General features: G+C 29.9%; 1 protein-coding gene across 1 annotated transcript in view; it reads left to right on the forward strand.

Annotated features, from left to right (window-relative positions):
- The first annotated feature begins 14,075 nt into the window (after positions 1–14,075).
- LOC106756446 overlaps positions 14,076–16,916 on the forward strand; it is a 4,374-nt gene continuing 1,533 nt past the window's right edge. The window contains exon 1 of the mRNA XM_014638884.2: positions 14,076–14,841. Within this exon, the coding sequence (XP_014494370.1) occupies positions 14,128–14,841 (714 nt within the window). The 5' untranslated portion in view covers positions 14,076–14,127. The remainder of the gene's footprint in view (positions 14,842–16,916) is intronic.

The following is a 16,916-nucleotide window of genomic DNA, read 5'->3' on the forward strand; positions in this document are numbered from 1 at the left end:
CGAGTCACGACGAGAGTATTTTGGATTTCTTCCATTGAATTTTCTTCTTACTACGTCCCTGTTACAATATTTTATTATTTCTTTTAAGTTTGATGTCATCTATGTTTTTCTATTCTAATTTTTTTTAAATTTAAATACTCCCAGTAATTTTTTCTTATATTAGAATGAGATATTTTTATTATTTTATCTCTTAAAAATATATTTCATAAGTGATAAATTAGAAGTAATAGCAATTGAATGGAATGAAATGAAATGGTGTGTAGGTGGTTCCACAGCATGCATCATCATTCATATGAGTTAAAAACTTGGAATATTGTTTGTTTTTCTATTAATATGATATAATAAAATTGAAGAAATAAAATTGGAAATAATTAAAATAGAAAGATAAGAAAGGCTGAAGGAGGCACGAGGAGAGTGTGTGGAGAGGATTAGTTGGCACTTGACAGCCCCATGCCTCTGCAAGCCTAAGCCTGTCTTGGCTTTGCACAACACATTCCACCACCATCCAATCCTTCTTCCTTCCTTTCACCGTCCTCATTTATTATTTCGTAACGATACATAGACAATATATTTTTAACAATATTTAAATATTACTTATGTATTATTATGTGATTGGTTCATAATGCTATTTATGAATATTATTATTATTTGTAAAATAATTTTGAACCAATCACATAATAATATATAAATAATATTTAAATATTATAAAAAAATATTGTCTAAGTATCATTATCTTTTATTATTAACCATTTTTCTTGTCCTTTTCTATTCATTTGTCATCCAATGTTACCTATAAATTCAAATACCACCTTCTACACTTCTTATAAAAATTAATATTATCTTAACCTTTAAATTTTGGCCTAATAGTAACTTTTAAAATTAAACTATCAAATAAAATATTAAATAACATAAAAATAGTAAAACCTTTTGTACATAAAATAATTACGTGGGATGATTCTGAATAACTTATCTAGATTATAGTTAGAATAATCCTTCAAACCCTATAAACACTTAAAAAAGTGTTTTGATGATTAGTGGAACTCAAACTCACATTACATATAATATGAGTCAGTAGTCACTTCAAATGGGATAGAAGAAATGTAAGGAAGTTGAAATGAATATATCCTAAACATGAAACTCCAATTGATAATTTTACATCAGGTGACCTAACTTTAGAGAAAGTGGCTATAGGTATCTAATCTAATGATATAAATTAAAGTTATAAAATAAACCAAATCATTATTTAGTTATAGATATAAATAAAGAAAGAAATGAGACTTTATTTTATGAGTTTCAGGTGGGTCAGTATGATTTAACCTCGATTTTGTAACCCAAAGTGAAACCATGAAACCTTTTTCTTCATCAAATAATCATTCATCAATTTGGGAAACGACTAAAATATTATCAAACAAAAGTGCTTTTTAATTAAGTGCGCAAGCGCAACATAGATTCTCAATATAATTTTTACAATAGTTAACAATTTTTAAGTGGCTGTAAACAAACTCAACCATACTAAATTCAATCGTTATATCGTACAATGATTTTATTTTATAGTTAAATCAAGATCTTTTAACACATTCTTTTATGTTCAAAATATACTACCAAACATGTTTTTAACATATAAAAGTTAAAAACTCTAAAGGCTTATTCAATTATTTGTTACTTATATTTACATTTATAATTTATTTTTTATTTCTATATAACTTTTTTATTCAATTAAATTTTAGTATTTATTAAATATAATTAATTTAGTTTTTCTGTAAAATTAGTATTAATATCGTTTAAAAACATTACATATAAAAATTCGTGCAATTTTATATTTTAAAAATATCAAAACCGGAAAAATAATTCAAGTATGTGATACTTTTAAATTACTTTAACGTTAATTAAATATAAGAATAATAATAAACCTAAACTTAGAAACCAAATAACTAATTAACTTAGTTTACAAATATCATTTTATTTCAACTTAATAAAATGTTTTTTAGGGTAAAGTCGTAATTAATATGTTGAAGTTCAAAGTTGAGTCTATTTTAAAGATTTTAATAACCTTAAATTTGGAATATTAGTTCTAGAAGAACTTAGGTTAATTATTCTTGTTGCAATATTATTTTTAGTTATTGATATCCTCTTTTAAAAATATTTTATTTCGTTTTTTCTTAAATAAATATGAAATGAATAAATTGAAAAGGATATTTAAAAAAGTTTCTAAGAAGTTCTTATTAGAGATTTTTTTTTTTAAAAAAAAAAATCTTATTTGCACACAAAGAAAATTATATTAATTTAAACTTCTGCAGAGTTAATTGTAATGCAAGAAAAATCTAGGGTTTCCAAATATTAGAGAAAATAATTCATAATATTTTGTACATATATTTCATATCAATTTTATAACTTTCAAATATTAATAAAAGTAGTTGAATCCACCATGTATTTGATCTTACTTTTCAATTTTTACCACCAAATTAATTTTATATTTTTTTACACAAAATACTATAAATCTATTTTGTTTCAATAGGCAGACCTTGCACAGTCACGTGAGTATCTTAAACCTCAAGTCAGTTTTAAGTTACCGAACGATTATTATGATTTAGTCTTAAATGTCTAATAAATGTTATTATCAATTTCTTTATTTATAGGTTTTGGAGTGAACCTTTAATTAGTGTAACTCAATCACACTCAATACTATTTAAGTATGTTTTTACTTTGTTAATTAAAAAGATTAATTTTTTGAACTGATATACTGTAATTGTTGTAATAGACCGTTCAATTGATCCAATTATGGTTTGTTTTTAAAATTAACTTATTACGTGGTTGACCAATATGTAGACATAAACTGATCTGTCTATACAAGACATATTTTATCTTTAATCAACATGAAATATCCTATAATCCTAACTCACACATACTCTCCCGGCTCACGAAACATAGCATGATGCATCTACCTATCTATAAGATTTTTGAAAATCCGATGGGTGTAATCCACGTATGGACAAAAACATGCACCGTAGAGTTTTTGATGTTGAATGAAGAAATGCAAATGGTGATGGTCTGAGATGTTTTCCATTTGAGTTTGTCCCTGCTTCTGGGCCTAACCACAATGTTGCAACCCTTTATGGATAACATGATCTATGATCCAAAGCACCGAAAGAACTTTCAAAATGGAACAAGTCGTCTTCTCTCTCCAAATATGGAAGATGAATCCATTTACACTTACATTGGCTTCTACTATATATTTTTTTGCTCACTGATACTTGTTGCTAATGTAGAGATAAACCCACTAATTTCCGACATGCTTCATATCTTCAACTACAGTTACCAACCTTATAATGTGTTATAATGTCTCACGTAAATAAATAAATAAATAAATAAATAAATAAATAAATATATATATATATATATATATATATATATATATATATATATATATATATATATATATATAAAGCAATTCCGAATGTCTCTTTAGTGTGCTGAGTCTGACTAGATAAGACTTGGGATAATTTTATCATCTCTTTCTTTTTGATAGTGCTTTAGGACAAGGTAAAGTGTTTCTATGGTGTTATATGAGTACATTTAATGTAAATAAACTTTTTTTATTAATATAGATATTCATTAAAATAAATAAATAAATAAATTCGAGAACATATGGACAATTGAGTTTATATATAGATTTTTTAATTAAAAAAAGGAAATGGCAATGATTGGGCCCAGCCCAATGCAGAAGCCCAATCTGTAAGCTAGTTTTCATTTACTCTTGTTTGTAATGATAATACTTTTTCGTAACCAGAATTTAGTTCCAATTAATAGTTGCTAAAGAATACAATTTCTTGCCAATAATGTATTGATTTTAATTAAGCCAATAACATTCGCGAACAAATCAAGCAATAAAAAATAAATAAAATAACGACGATTTTATTTTAGATTTTGAAAACCAAAGTTAAAAATTATATTATTTAAAATATAAGCATACTTGACTTGGTTAATAATGATAAATTTGTTTGTGATTGTAAAAGGAGGGAAAATTATTCCTAAATAACCAATGTATGGAGAGCATGGGATTTTAATTTAACTTAGTTCTTCAAACTTCTTTAAAAAAACCATTCATATAATTCGTTATATATGAAATCAAATGAAAATAAAAAATGTTATAAAATTTGTAAAACATATATTCTTAATATTTAAATGATCTTTGGGATTATCTAGGATAATATGTAATACGTTCTAAATTTTGATACGTGACATATTCTAAATTTTGATAAAAAAAATATCTTTTAAATGATTTTAAAGGTTAATTTAATATAAGAAACTAAATTAATTTTATTTAAAAAATATTAAAACTCTAAAGAAAAGAATTTAAAAACCAAAGTAAATCTTAAACCTAAATATAAATATCGGGCTTTTAATTAAACCTAAATTGAATATAAGGTGTATAAAATTCATAATATATTTCAAAATACTTTTTAAACACGCACAAAACATATATATTTATAAATATTTAAAAATAATAAAAAAAAAGACTTTACCATATTTAAGTAAATTTTATATTTAGGAAAAACGTAATTATGATTTAAATATGAAGAAATTTAACTTTTTTTAAAAAAAATAATCAATAAAGAATTTAATTTAATATAGTTACCGTCAAAATAAAAATAAAAGGACAGAGAAATAAAACATTAATTTTCTTCTTCAATTCTTATTTATTTTCGCAATTAATTCTGAATTTTAATAAACTTATCTTTATTCTATTTTGTACTAAATTGTAATAATTACAATGTGAAACCCACATTTTTTAAAAATTTGATACTTATATATACTTCCTCATTTTTTTAAAACGTTACATTTTAAAATATTTTGTTTTTGTTTAACTAAATTTATAAAATTAAAGATAATATTAATTATGTTTTCAACGTTTATTTTCTAATGTTTTATCTAGCTTTTAATTAGTTTATATTTTCTAATGTTTTTATTAGTAAAATATGATTTTTTTATCAACTAATTTTTTAGGATTTTAGAGAGAGATGACATTTGTGTTTGTATCTTTGTAAGTATTTGCAGTCAAAGTGTTTCATGTTTTTTTGGAAAAAAATCATTGTCTATAATATATATTCTGTCTATGTTTCATGAAGTATAAATTTTATGTATAGTGTAAGAAATAATTTTAAAACAAAGAAATAATTTTAAAACAAATTAATTAGATTACTTTTATATTAGACAATTAAAATTTTTTAAATAATATAAATAACGTGTTAAATTGTCTAATTACTTTGTTTTTAAAATTATTCAAAAAAATTATTCTTATGTATTAAAATTATTTGAGGATTAAATACTTTTTTTTTTCATTTAAGAGTAATTAAACTACTTTATACAAAGAAAAAAAAATTACAATTTAATAAATTTGAATTAATTTATTCAAGCTAATTATTTGAAAAATAAAATAACTTAAAATAAAACTAATTCAAACATAAGGTAAAAGATTTTTCATTAATAAAATGATACAAATATTTTATTAAATGTATAAACTTTTGAATGAATTAATTTTTAAGAGATAAAAATGAATTAAAAAATTTATTTTATATAGTCCATTAAATTCAAATTTTATCTAATTATTCATTTTGATCTTAAAATTAAAAAATTTCATTCTTTAGTCTTTCAATTTTGTAAAAAAAAAAATGTTTTTAGTTCGTAGAATTAATTAGACAACATCATATTGATATGACAAACAACGGTAGACTCAACATTTTTACCAAAATTTAACTGAGTGACATAATTTGTTCGAAAGTTTATTAAATGTTGAAATGAGTTTAGTCCTCTAATTAAATAAGGAACACAAATTCCTTTGGCCCTCCAATTAAAAAAAATAGTTCTTTTAATCAGAATCATTGATATAAAGATTATTAAATTTAGGTTACTAAAATTAATTGTAATGTATTAAGAAGTGAATTTTAAATGTAATTTAATTTTATAAAGTTTATTTATAAAGTAAAATTTATATTCATTTATATATTGTGAATTAATCTTATCTTTAACTAAGGTGAAACTTTCAATATACTTCTAATAACGGTTGAATAATGGATGAAATAATATATCTAATAAATAATAAATTTTATTATGATAGGCTCTAATTCACATATTTAATATTATGTTATGAAGTAGATTTTAAGTTTAAACTCTACAAAATTAACTTGTAATGTAAGATTTATATACTCACTTGTGAATTTATCTTATATATAATCATGTGACACTTCCAACATTATGATCAATTGTTAATCATTCTTTTGATTTTAGTGATAAAATTTAATAAACTTTTAAAAAATAAGTTACTTAATTAAATTTATGTGTTAAATTATTATTGGAATTTTAACCATCTGTAGATTAAAATTATTATTATGAAAAATAAAGAAGCCACAAAAATTAAAATTTGTAATCAAATGATCAAAATGTACTGTGCACATATTAAACTTTTTAATAAATTATTGAAAAACCACATAATCAATGTCATTTAGGGTCTGTTTACTTTAGAGGAATGATTTGGGAAAGAGTGACTATACAAATTTGAGGGGATTTCATAATAAATTTATTATTGTTTTTTTTAGAGATTTGGAGGTAAGTTAGAGTGGATTAAAAGTAAAGTTTGTTAAAATTATTGCAGAATACAAATAAAAAAGTTGTTTAATTGATATAAATTGAATATTATTAAAATATCCTTAAAACTAAAAGTAATATAAAATTATAAGTGTTAATATTATATATAATTGTAAAAGTTATTATAAAAGGAGAAAAAAATAAAAATTAATTTTTAACATGAAAAAAAATTATTATTGTTATTTTTTTTTATTATTATTATTAAATATGTAGGAATCATATAATAAAATTACACCTGTTCCCTTTAAATCTCTCGTGAGAGATGCTAGTGGATGAATGATCTCGCTTTTCCATATGCAACATCACCCCATATTTCGAACATAAAAAAATTCGCTTTTCCATCTTCTGAAATCTCTGTTTACAAAAGAATACGCTCAAACGAACAGAACATTAATCCTAATGACTAACATAACTATGCAATAAAAAATGAAAAAAAAAACTACAAAAAAAATGAATTGGAAAATTGGTGGAGAAAAAAAATAATACTCTTAATATATAGAATTTAACCACATTTTTAATAAAAGTTTTTTTGTGATTTTCTAATAAATAAAAAAAAGGCTTAAATACTATTTTGATCCATATTTTGGTCCATTTTGTTCATTGTATTCCTCATTTTTTTACATGTTCAATTTGGTTTCTATTTTGATCAATTTTATTCATTTTTTTTACGATGTCTAAATTGTTAAGAGAAGAGTTTACAAACTAAAACTTTTTAATTGAGTTTTGTTGTCTTTTTGCTTATATCACTAGTGCGAGATAAAAATAGATATGTATTAAAATCACAAATTCATTTTCGAACAACCACGCATCTGCGAGATCTCTTTCATCACACACAAAACTTGAATCCAGCTTGAGCATGTTGAGTTTAAAACTAAAGTCTACAACTGTCATAACAGTTTTTTCGTTTCAGTTTGACTGTCTTTCTTCTCCTTATATACTCTGCTTGTATACTTTTGGTTAGTTGAATAATATTCAGTTTTCTCTGATCTGTCATTTTCTCTTCTATTCATTCTATCTCTGCCAAAACACTGATCACGCACAACAGTGGTATCCAGAGCACTCGTTTCGATTCGGGAAATTTTGTAGAGCCTTTGGTGACGATCAAATAGTGGTGCGATGGCAAGCATTGTTCACAGCAACCTTCCCGTTTTCGATGGAAAGGACTATGATGACTGGTGCGTTAAAATGGAAGCGATTCTTGGGTATCAAGAGGTTGATGAAGTCGTGAAACAGGGAGTTAAAGAAATCAAAGAAGATGATACAGCAGCAGCAAAGAAACTTCACAAAGAAGAACTTCGTCTGGATTGTAAAGCCAGAATGCTTCTTCATCAATGCGTTTCTCCAACCATCTTTCAAAAGATCTCTAAAGTGTCTACTGCCAAAGAAGCCTGAGATATCCTCCAAGAAGGATATGGGAACATTGGAAAAGTTAAAAAGGTGAGATTACAAGCGTTACAGCGTCAATATGAGCTTTTGGGAATGGGTGCAGAAGAAACTGTGATAGAATACATGGGTAGAATCCAGAATCTTGTAAATGACATGAGGGCCTGCGGAAAGGTTGTAAAGGATAGAAAGCTCATCCAAAAAGTTTTGCGTAGTCTGACGCCACAGTATGATCACATTGTGATCACCATTGAAGAGTGCAGAGATCTTGAAACGCTAAAGATTGAAGAATTACAGAATTCATTAGTTGCACATGAACAGAGGTTGTTGGAAAGAAAGGATGCCGAGAAAGCTGTGACCCAGTCAACAAACCAAGCGCTTCAAGCAAGAACGAAACAAGGCTATAAAATTCGTGGCAGAGGTAGAGGAAGATCGCGCGGTGGAGGTGGTCGAAATGGAGGAAGAAACGTAACGTACCCAGAACAAAACAGTGAAGAAGACGGAGAGGTTGGAGGTAGCAGAGGTGGTAGATGCCCGAGAGGTAGAGGCAAAAAAGGCACAGATAAACGGAATATACAATGTTACACCTGCAAGAAGTATGGTCATTATTCCTCTGAATGTTGGCACAACGAATCTGTCAGGAAGAATAAAGGTGATGACGCAACCAACCTAGCACAAGATGTCTGTGAATCCGATTCATAACATATGGTTTTGATGGGTGTCGCGAGTGAAATCGAAGAAAGAGGCAGAGAGGACTCGATAATGGATGATATAATGGAGGACAGGTGGTGCAAAAATGGGGATTACGTGCTACTTCCAGACACCATGTATCAAACAAACATGCGTGGCAGTTGTATCGAACACGTGTCTCACACACATGATACGCGACATGCAGTAATGGGTATAAGTGATAAACGGGTTATGCTGTCCAGTGATAATAATGATCATGCGAAGAATGATATGAGCTGGTATCTTGATACCGCGTGCTCTAATCACATGACCGGAAACAGAGAATGGCTTGTTGATCTTGATTCAAGAAAGAAGAGCAGTGTCAGGTTTGCAGACGACAGCACCGTAACAGCAGAAGGAGTTGGCAGAGTGGTGATCTAATGCAAAAATGGAGGAGTAGCCTATATGGATGATGTGCTATTTGTCCCCATGATGAAGAGCAATTTGTTGAGTCTCGGACAGCTATTGGAGAAAGGCTACACAATGAATTTGCATCAGAATCTGATTGAAGTCTTTGACAAGAAGAAGCGTTTGGTGATCAAAGCACCACTAGCAAAGAATAGAACATTTAAGGTGAATTTAAATGCTGTCACAATACAATGTCTGTCTTCGGTGAATTTGGAAGAAAAGAANTGGATATGGCATTATAGGTTCGGACACTTAAACTTCAAGAGTTTGAGTTTATTGAACAGCAAGAAATTGATAAAAGGGGTGCCACCGATAAACAACCCAGAGGAGATTTGCGAAGGATGCGCCATGGGTAAGCANACAAGAACAAAATTCAAGAAGACNGCTCCGAAACGTGCTAAACAACCACTCGAAGTTGTCCACTCAGACGTGTGTGACCCCTTCGAAGTATCAACGTTTGGAGGTAATAGATACTTTCTAATTTTTGTTGATGAGTGGACGAGAAAAATATGGGTTTATCTTTTAAAAGAAATAAAGGAAGTTTTCTCATGCTTCATTAAATTTTGTGCAATGGTCGAGAGNCNATCAACACTGCTACTGAAGATTTTCAGAACTGATGGAGGTGGTGAGTTTAACTCCGGTGAAATGGAAAAGTTNTGCAAAGAGAAAGGAATTATTCACGAGGTTGTCGCACCATATACTCCCCAACATAACGGNCTTGCTGAAAGGAGGAACANAATGCTTGTTGNGATGACTAGGTGCTTGTTAAAAGGAAAGGACTTNCCACACAGCCTTTGGGGAGAGGCTGTCTCNACTGCTGCCTACATTTTGAATAGAAGTCCGACGAAGGCGTTGTNTCATTGCACNCCNGAAGAGGCTTGGTCTGGAGTCAAACCAACTGCAGATCACCTAAGGATATTTGGGTCNGTATGTTTCAAACATGTTCCAAATGAGAAGAGGAAGAAGCTCGGAGATAAAAGCGAGATATTCATCTTAGTTGGCTACCATCCAACGGGAGCATACAGGTTATACAACCCGAAGAAGAAGGAGATAGTGATCAGCANAGATGTCTTAGTGGACGAAACANCCACGTTTGACTGGAAGGATGCAGAGGCGAGNTCAATAAGTGNAAATGTTGTNCCTAGCTTGCTTGAAGACAAGNAACCCGACAAACTTAATGAAGTTGCGGATGATATGGAAGCTAACAAAAGAAGATCGTGTAGAACCAGATTTCCCTCAACAAGGNTNGCTGATCACGAGGTGTTCNTTGATAATGAGATTGATGAAANTGGCAGACTTACTCATCATGCATTTTTAGCTGACGCTGAAACATTGACATGGGAACAAGCTATCAAGATTGAAGATTGGAAAGAAGCAATGAAAGAAGAGTTGAGAGCTATTGAGAAGAATTGAACTTGGGAAATGGTGGAATTGCCTCGACAGAAACAAGCAATTGAAGTTAAATGGGTGTTCAAGACAAAATATAAGCCAGATGGGAGTGTAGCTAAATTGAAGGCNCGATTGGTTGCTAAGGGGTTCCTGCAAAAACCAGGAATTGATTTCTCTGAGGTATACGCNCCAGTTGCAAGGTTGGAAACTGTGAGGCTTGTGGCTGCAGTTGCAAATCTGAAAGGATGGGAGATATGCCAAATGGATGTAAAATCCGCATTCTTAAATGGACCCCTACAGGAAGAGGTTTATGTTACTCAACCACCTGGGTCTGAGAAGAACGGTGAAGAATGGAAAGTTTACAGGCTAAATAAAGCCTTATATGGGTTGAGACAGGCACCTCGTGCCTGGAACACACACATCAATGCTTGGCTCGTTAACTATGGCTTCCGCAAATGCACAGTTGAGTTCGGAATCTATGTGAAACAAGATGAAACAAAAGGCGTGTTGCTGGTCTGTCTATACGTGGATGACCTTCTTGTAACAGGGAGTTCTGCAGTGACAATAGAAGCATTTAAAACAAAGATGAAAGGGGATTTTGATATGACTGATCTTGGTAACCTAGGATATTTCCTTGGGTTAGAGTTCTTGCAAACATCTGATGGAATACTTGTTCATCAGAGTAGATACATCGGTGAAATACTAAAACGGTTTGGCTTGGAGAATTGTAACACTGCAGACACACCAGTCATTGCCAACACTAAACTGTCCTTGCAAATGATGATAAAAAGGTTGATGCTACCTTGTTTAAACAGATTGTAGGGTCCCTAAGGTACGTGTGCAATAGCAGACCAAATATATGTTATGGTGTTGGACTGGTCAGCAGATTCATGGGAGACCCCAGACAATCACATCTCACAGCTGCTAAACACATATTGCGGTACTTAAAAGGAACCGCAGATTATGGTGTTTTCTATCCCAAGAAGTTTGACGGTATGAAAGGAACATTAGAAGCTTGGAGTGATGCGGATTGGAGTGGAGATCAAATTGACAGGAAAAGTACGTTCGGTTATATACTCAAATACATGGGTGCGTCATTCANCTGGTGTTCAAAGAAAGAAAGTGTAGTAGCTCTCTCATCTTGCGAAGCAGAGTATATAGCTTGCTCTGAAACTGCATGTCAATGTTCCTGGATAGAAGCANTACTGGATGAGCTGTTGATTGACTGCTGCAAGCCAATTCACTTACTGGTAGATAATAGGTCTGCTATTAATCTGTCCAAAAATCCCATCTCACATGGGAGAAGTAAACATATTGATACCAGATTCCATTATTTGAGAGAACAAGTTAATAAAGGAAAGCTGGAATTAGTGTACTGCTCCACTGAAGATCAAATAGCCGACATCTTTACTAAGGCTCTCCGACAGAACAGATTTGTGAAGCTCAGAGATTGCCTTGGAGTTAGATCTTGTAGAAGTTTAGTTTTAAGAGGGGAGTGTTGAGTTTAAAACTAAAGTCTACAACTGTCATAACAGTTTTTTCGTTTCAGTTTGACTGTCTTTCTTCTCCTTATATACTCTGCTTGTATACTTTTGGTTAGTTGAATAATATTCAGTTTTCTCTGATCTGTCATTTTCTCTTCTATTCATTCTATCTCTGCCAAAACACTGATCACGCACAACAGAGCATGCATCAACGAACGACTAAGGCACATAATCCTCCTCACAAGCCTTAATTGTGCCTCCATTGTGATGCACCGGATCCAATCACCAAGTGACCATGCAAACCTAAATCATGTCATCACTAAACTATTTAACAATAATTGTGAACGTGAGTCGTGAAACCCTTGTGCACACGGAAACCCTAAACTTGTATCAAAATTTTTTCAACCCCTTCCCTAATCATTTTTTTCCATCAAACCGACACACAAAAATCATCACCTCCTAATTGCTTTCCATTATCAACAATCATCTACCTCTCACACCCTTCATTAATCAAATTTACACTTTTTGCATTCGTTCCTTTCATCCATTCCATTTTTCATCTTTACAATAAACCCAATCATCATCATCACCATCACAAATTTCATTATTCTTCTTCATTCATCATCATTTTTCATAATAAACTAAAAATCTTTCTTTAGGGTTGTCGGGTTTGGGCTTCAATGGCGGTGGCAATGTCTCTTCATGGGTTCATAGAATCCAAACGTTTGTGAATATGAAAAAGAGAAGGAATATGTCACAACACACACCTTAGATAAAATATCGCCAAGTCATATGAATTGTCCATCTTGTATACTATGTAGTTAACAATTTAAATGTTATGAAAAATGATTAAATTATAAAATTCACCAAAGTAGTATTTAAGCCAAAAAAACACTTCTTTTTACAAAGTCGAATATACTTCACAAATACTTTAACTCTAAGCACTCTTAACTCTAACTTCACTCTTCATGCCGAATGGATACTGTGCTTGTAAAAGATACTCCAACATTCAAGTCAGTCCAATGCATCAGATAATAATGCATGTGGTAATTAATATACTTCTTAGAATTATTTACATTACTGTTTACGAGTCTTTTTACTTGAATGAGTTTGAGCCACGTAACCTAATTACATGTTAATTCCACTTTGATATTTTTCTCTTAACTTAGTAATAATTTATCAATATCAATAATTTGTCTCATATAATTCCTAGCCAAATATATTTTAAATCGACTAAAAAAGTGGACTCAAATAAAATGTACTTAGACAAAATATTTATACTTGTATGGTTGAAAAATGTCATGTATAGTACGACAATATTTTAATGTAAGTTTTATATGAAAATAGATTTATTTGAGTTGCAAAAATATCTATAAAGAGTAATATTATTTTGCCACTCAACAAAATTTTTACATACACTTTATATCAAGTATCTTACCCTTCAATTTCTCTTTCCTTATAAATATAAAAATTAGTATATTTAATGACAAAAACATTCCTAAAATTTGGCAACAGGTAAACAGACATTTTTTCATATGTATAACTCTTTTACTGTTGTAATCCAATGTATATAACTCATTACAATATTACTTTATCAATAAGTAACAGACAAATGATGTTATAATCAAATTTATCCAATGATTCTGTCACACCTCCAATTCATATACATAACATGCTTATTTATCTAGGCATTCAATTAATATTTACTTAGGTACAAACTTTAATGCATCTTTCATAACAGTTTCTCGTGTTCAGCCAAATAAAACGTCCCCTTCTTCTTATAATTTATTGTTCCATTGCGTGTACAGTGCATACCCGTTAACAAACTCAGAAAGAATACACCTTTTCTGTCCCCCACCTCATATATATATATATATATATATATATATATATATATATATATAAAGGTATTGTTTTTGGATCAATCTAAGTATCTCTTTGAGTCCAGAATCAAGCATCATGAATTCTCTCTCACTGTATAAAAACTCAACACACCTTAACAGTGTTTAGAAGCTACTGCTTCAAACCAATCTGCAACATTCTTGGTTATTCTATCTGCACCAATCTCATTTTCTGAATCTGTCATCACAAAATGAAGCAGAAGGAGCAACAAGGCAAAGGTGAAGGTTCATATCTGAAACTCTTTTTTGCTCAACTAGACCTTCTCAACTTCTTTGGTCATGCTCTAGTTTTTGGCATTGGTTTACTCATTGGAATCACACTCACTTTCTTTGTCAACAATTTCTCCTTCGCCAACTTTCAAATTCAACAATCTTCCCTTTCATCCAATACCGTCGAACCGCCACCGTCACCACCGCCGTCACGGCCACCCTTTTCTCCGATCTCCTCCAACATCTCATCACCAATATCAGCCACCCAAACAAAAAATATATCTCAGTATTTTGATTCTACACAAAATAACACCTCATGTTCACCCCAGAAAGATAACCGAACCGTACCTTCTTCTGATTCCTCCTTGGTCAACAACACAACAAGTGTGATGAATTTCACAAGAATTGGGTTGAGTGAATTCTTGAAGCCCCCCATGGCCATGCATGATATGAACGACGAAGAGTTGTTGTGGAAAGCTTCCATGGTTCCCATGATTCACAATCTCCCATTCAAACAGACTCCAAAGGTTGCATTCATGTTTCTGACAAAAGGGCCTGTGATGTTGGCTCCTCTGTGGGAGAGATTCTTCAAAGGAAATGAAGGGTTGTATTCTATCTATGTCCATTCCCACCCTTCTTTCAATGAAACAGTGCCTCCAAGCTCTGTCTTCCATGGCCGCAATATCCCTAGCAAGGTCAGTTTCTGCATTTTACCTTTTATCATTCCTAACAGATGAAAAGTTATTACCGTGTTGTCTGTTTAACTTTTTTTTTTCTCAGTCTCTTCACATTTCCACTGAATAAAATGAAAAAAAAAAAATTGATGAATTAATTAAAATAGTAATTTAATTGGATGTTATAATATTAATTACGAGTAATTAATAATTCTTTTAATACTTGTATTAATTTTATGATGTGATTACTTTAAAACAAGTAAGCAAGATTAATTCATCAATGTATCAAGTTGGCATGAACGTTTCTTTTATCTTATTTTCCCTTTTTATCCCATTTCATTTAGAATTCCGTGTTTTCCAGCTATAATAGAGTTTTGAAGTTAGCAAAGAATTAATTAATTAATCAATTTTCTCACCCTAAAACGGTTCTTAAATCATATTTACCATTTTTGCTAGAAGTATTATTCTATAATTGATTTTGCCCCAAAAGAAGCAAAAGATGCAACTTTTCCCCTGCTAATTTTCAAGTTTTCATTTACCATATTACCTTTTCCGATTCCATTGATGACTTTTAGGACTTTTTTTTTAAGTGTCTAAATTACTCGAGTTAACAAAATTAAGAATGAATATACTTTTAGTTTTTTTATGCTTTAGAAAATTTAATTCATATTGTTTATATCTTTAAATTAATCAAAATAGTAAATCTTTCTATTTGAATTAATTATACTAATAATTCAAATATACTGAAGATTCAAAAGTACCATTTTTTTCCTGAAAATTTTACTCAGAGCAATACAATTTTTAATTAAAAAACATTCATTTTTTTCCTCCCTTTTTCCATTCTAACCTTGTTCTTTATGTAGTGTAGCTAAAAATATTTATAGAGTTTTTATATTGTTTTATTATATTTAATCTAACCTAATCTATATTCTTGATTGAATTGGATTAAGTTAGGACAACTTAGTCTATCGAATTTGATTTATTTAAAAAGAATGCAACTAAATCTTTTTATATGGAGTGTCTGACGATTATCAAACAGAATAAATATTAATAGAATATACATTTTCAAGTTTCAACTTGCATGAAAGAGTACAGAATAAATAATACTAGAATATACACATAGTTTCAAGTTTCATCGTGTATGAAAAATATCAACATCATAATTGTCCAGACAATGTGTTATTATCTTGGCAATATTATTTGCATGCAGATCTTTTAAGGAAATACATAGGATTATGCATGTCGTGCTACAAATTATTTTAGGAAACTGCTAACTTGTGAAACACTAACAAGTGGACACTTTGTAATGTGTAAATTAAGTTTCTATAGTTGCACACGTTATGATGAATTTTCTGCAAGATTGCTTGTCAGAAGAGTTTTGACGAAAGAACAACTCCAGCTAAAAGGCTGAAAAAGATAATTTCCAATGCCTTCAAATAAGATCTTTTGATGCCATATATTAGACTGAGACAGCATATGTTTTTTTCAGTGACATTATTTTTTCCAATGAAGTTCAATGTTTTAGTTAATATAATCTTTGACAATTCCTGTTTCTTCGTTTTTTGCTAGTTATCCATGAATTTCATGTTTTTTGTCTGCATTACGGAGGTTAATATATTTTACAAAACAGAAGAATGTATAAGGTCTGCTGAATCTATTGAATGTCCATTTTTGTTTCTACTTTTTGGTTGCTTCCAGAATTGGGCAGTCAATACAAACTGGTCATACTTTTCTTTGATTCCACTCCTTTTGAACTTCCAAGAAAATTCTATTCTTCTCTATTTCACATCAAACTTTTCACAATTCCTTTCTTCATGTACCTAGTCTCTAGCATGAGAAAACGAATCCAGGGACAGAATCACTGCATCTTTTTGCTGTCATTTGTGTTTAAACAGTAAACAGAACATGAACAACTTTATAATTAAGCAGGTTTCTAAAAGTTAGAAATGGCAAAATATACATATATTTTTAATTTCAAAACCAAATTTAGGAAGACAAAATCTTAAAAATGAAATTTCCAACCCGTTATCTCATATATATATATATATATATATATATATATATATATATATATATATATATATATATATATATAT

The sequence above is a fragment of the Vigna radiata genome, chromosome 1, assembly GCF_000741045.1.
Source record: "Vigna radiata var. radiata cultivar VC1973A chromosome 1, Vradiata_ver6, whole genome shotgun sequence".
NCBI lineage: Eukaryota > Viridiplantae > Streptophyta > Magnoliopsida > Fabales > Fabaceae > Vigna > Vigna radiata.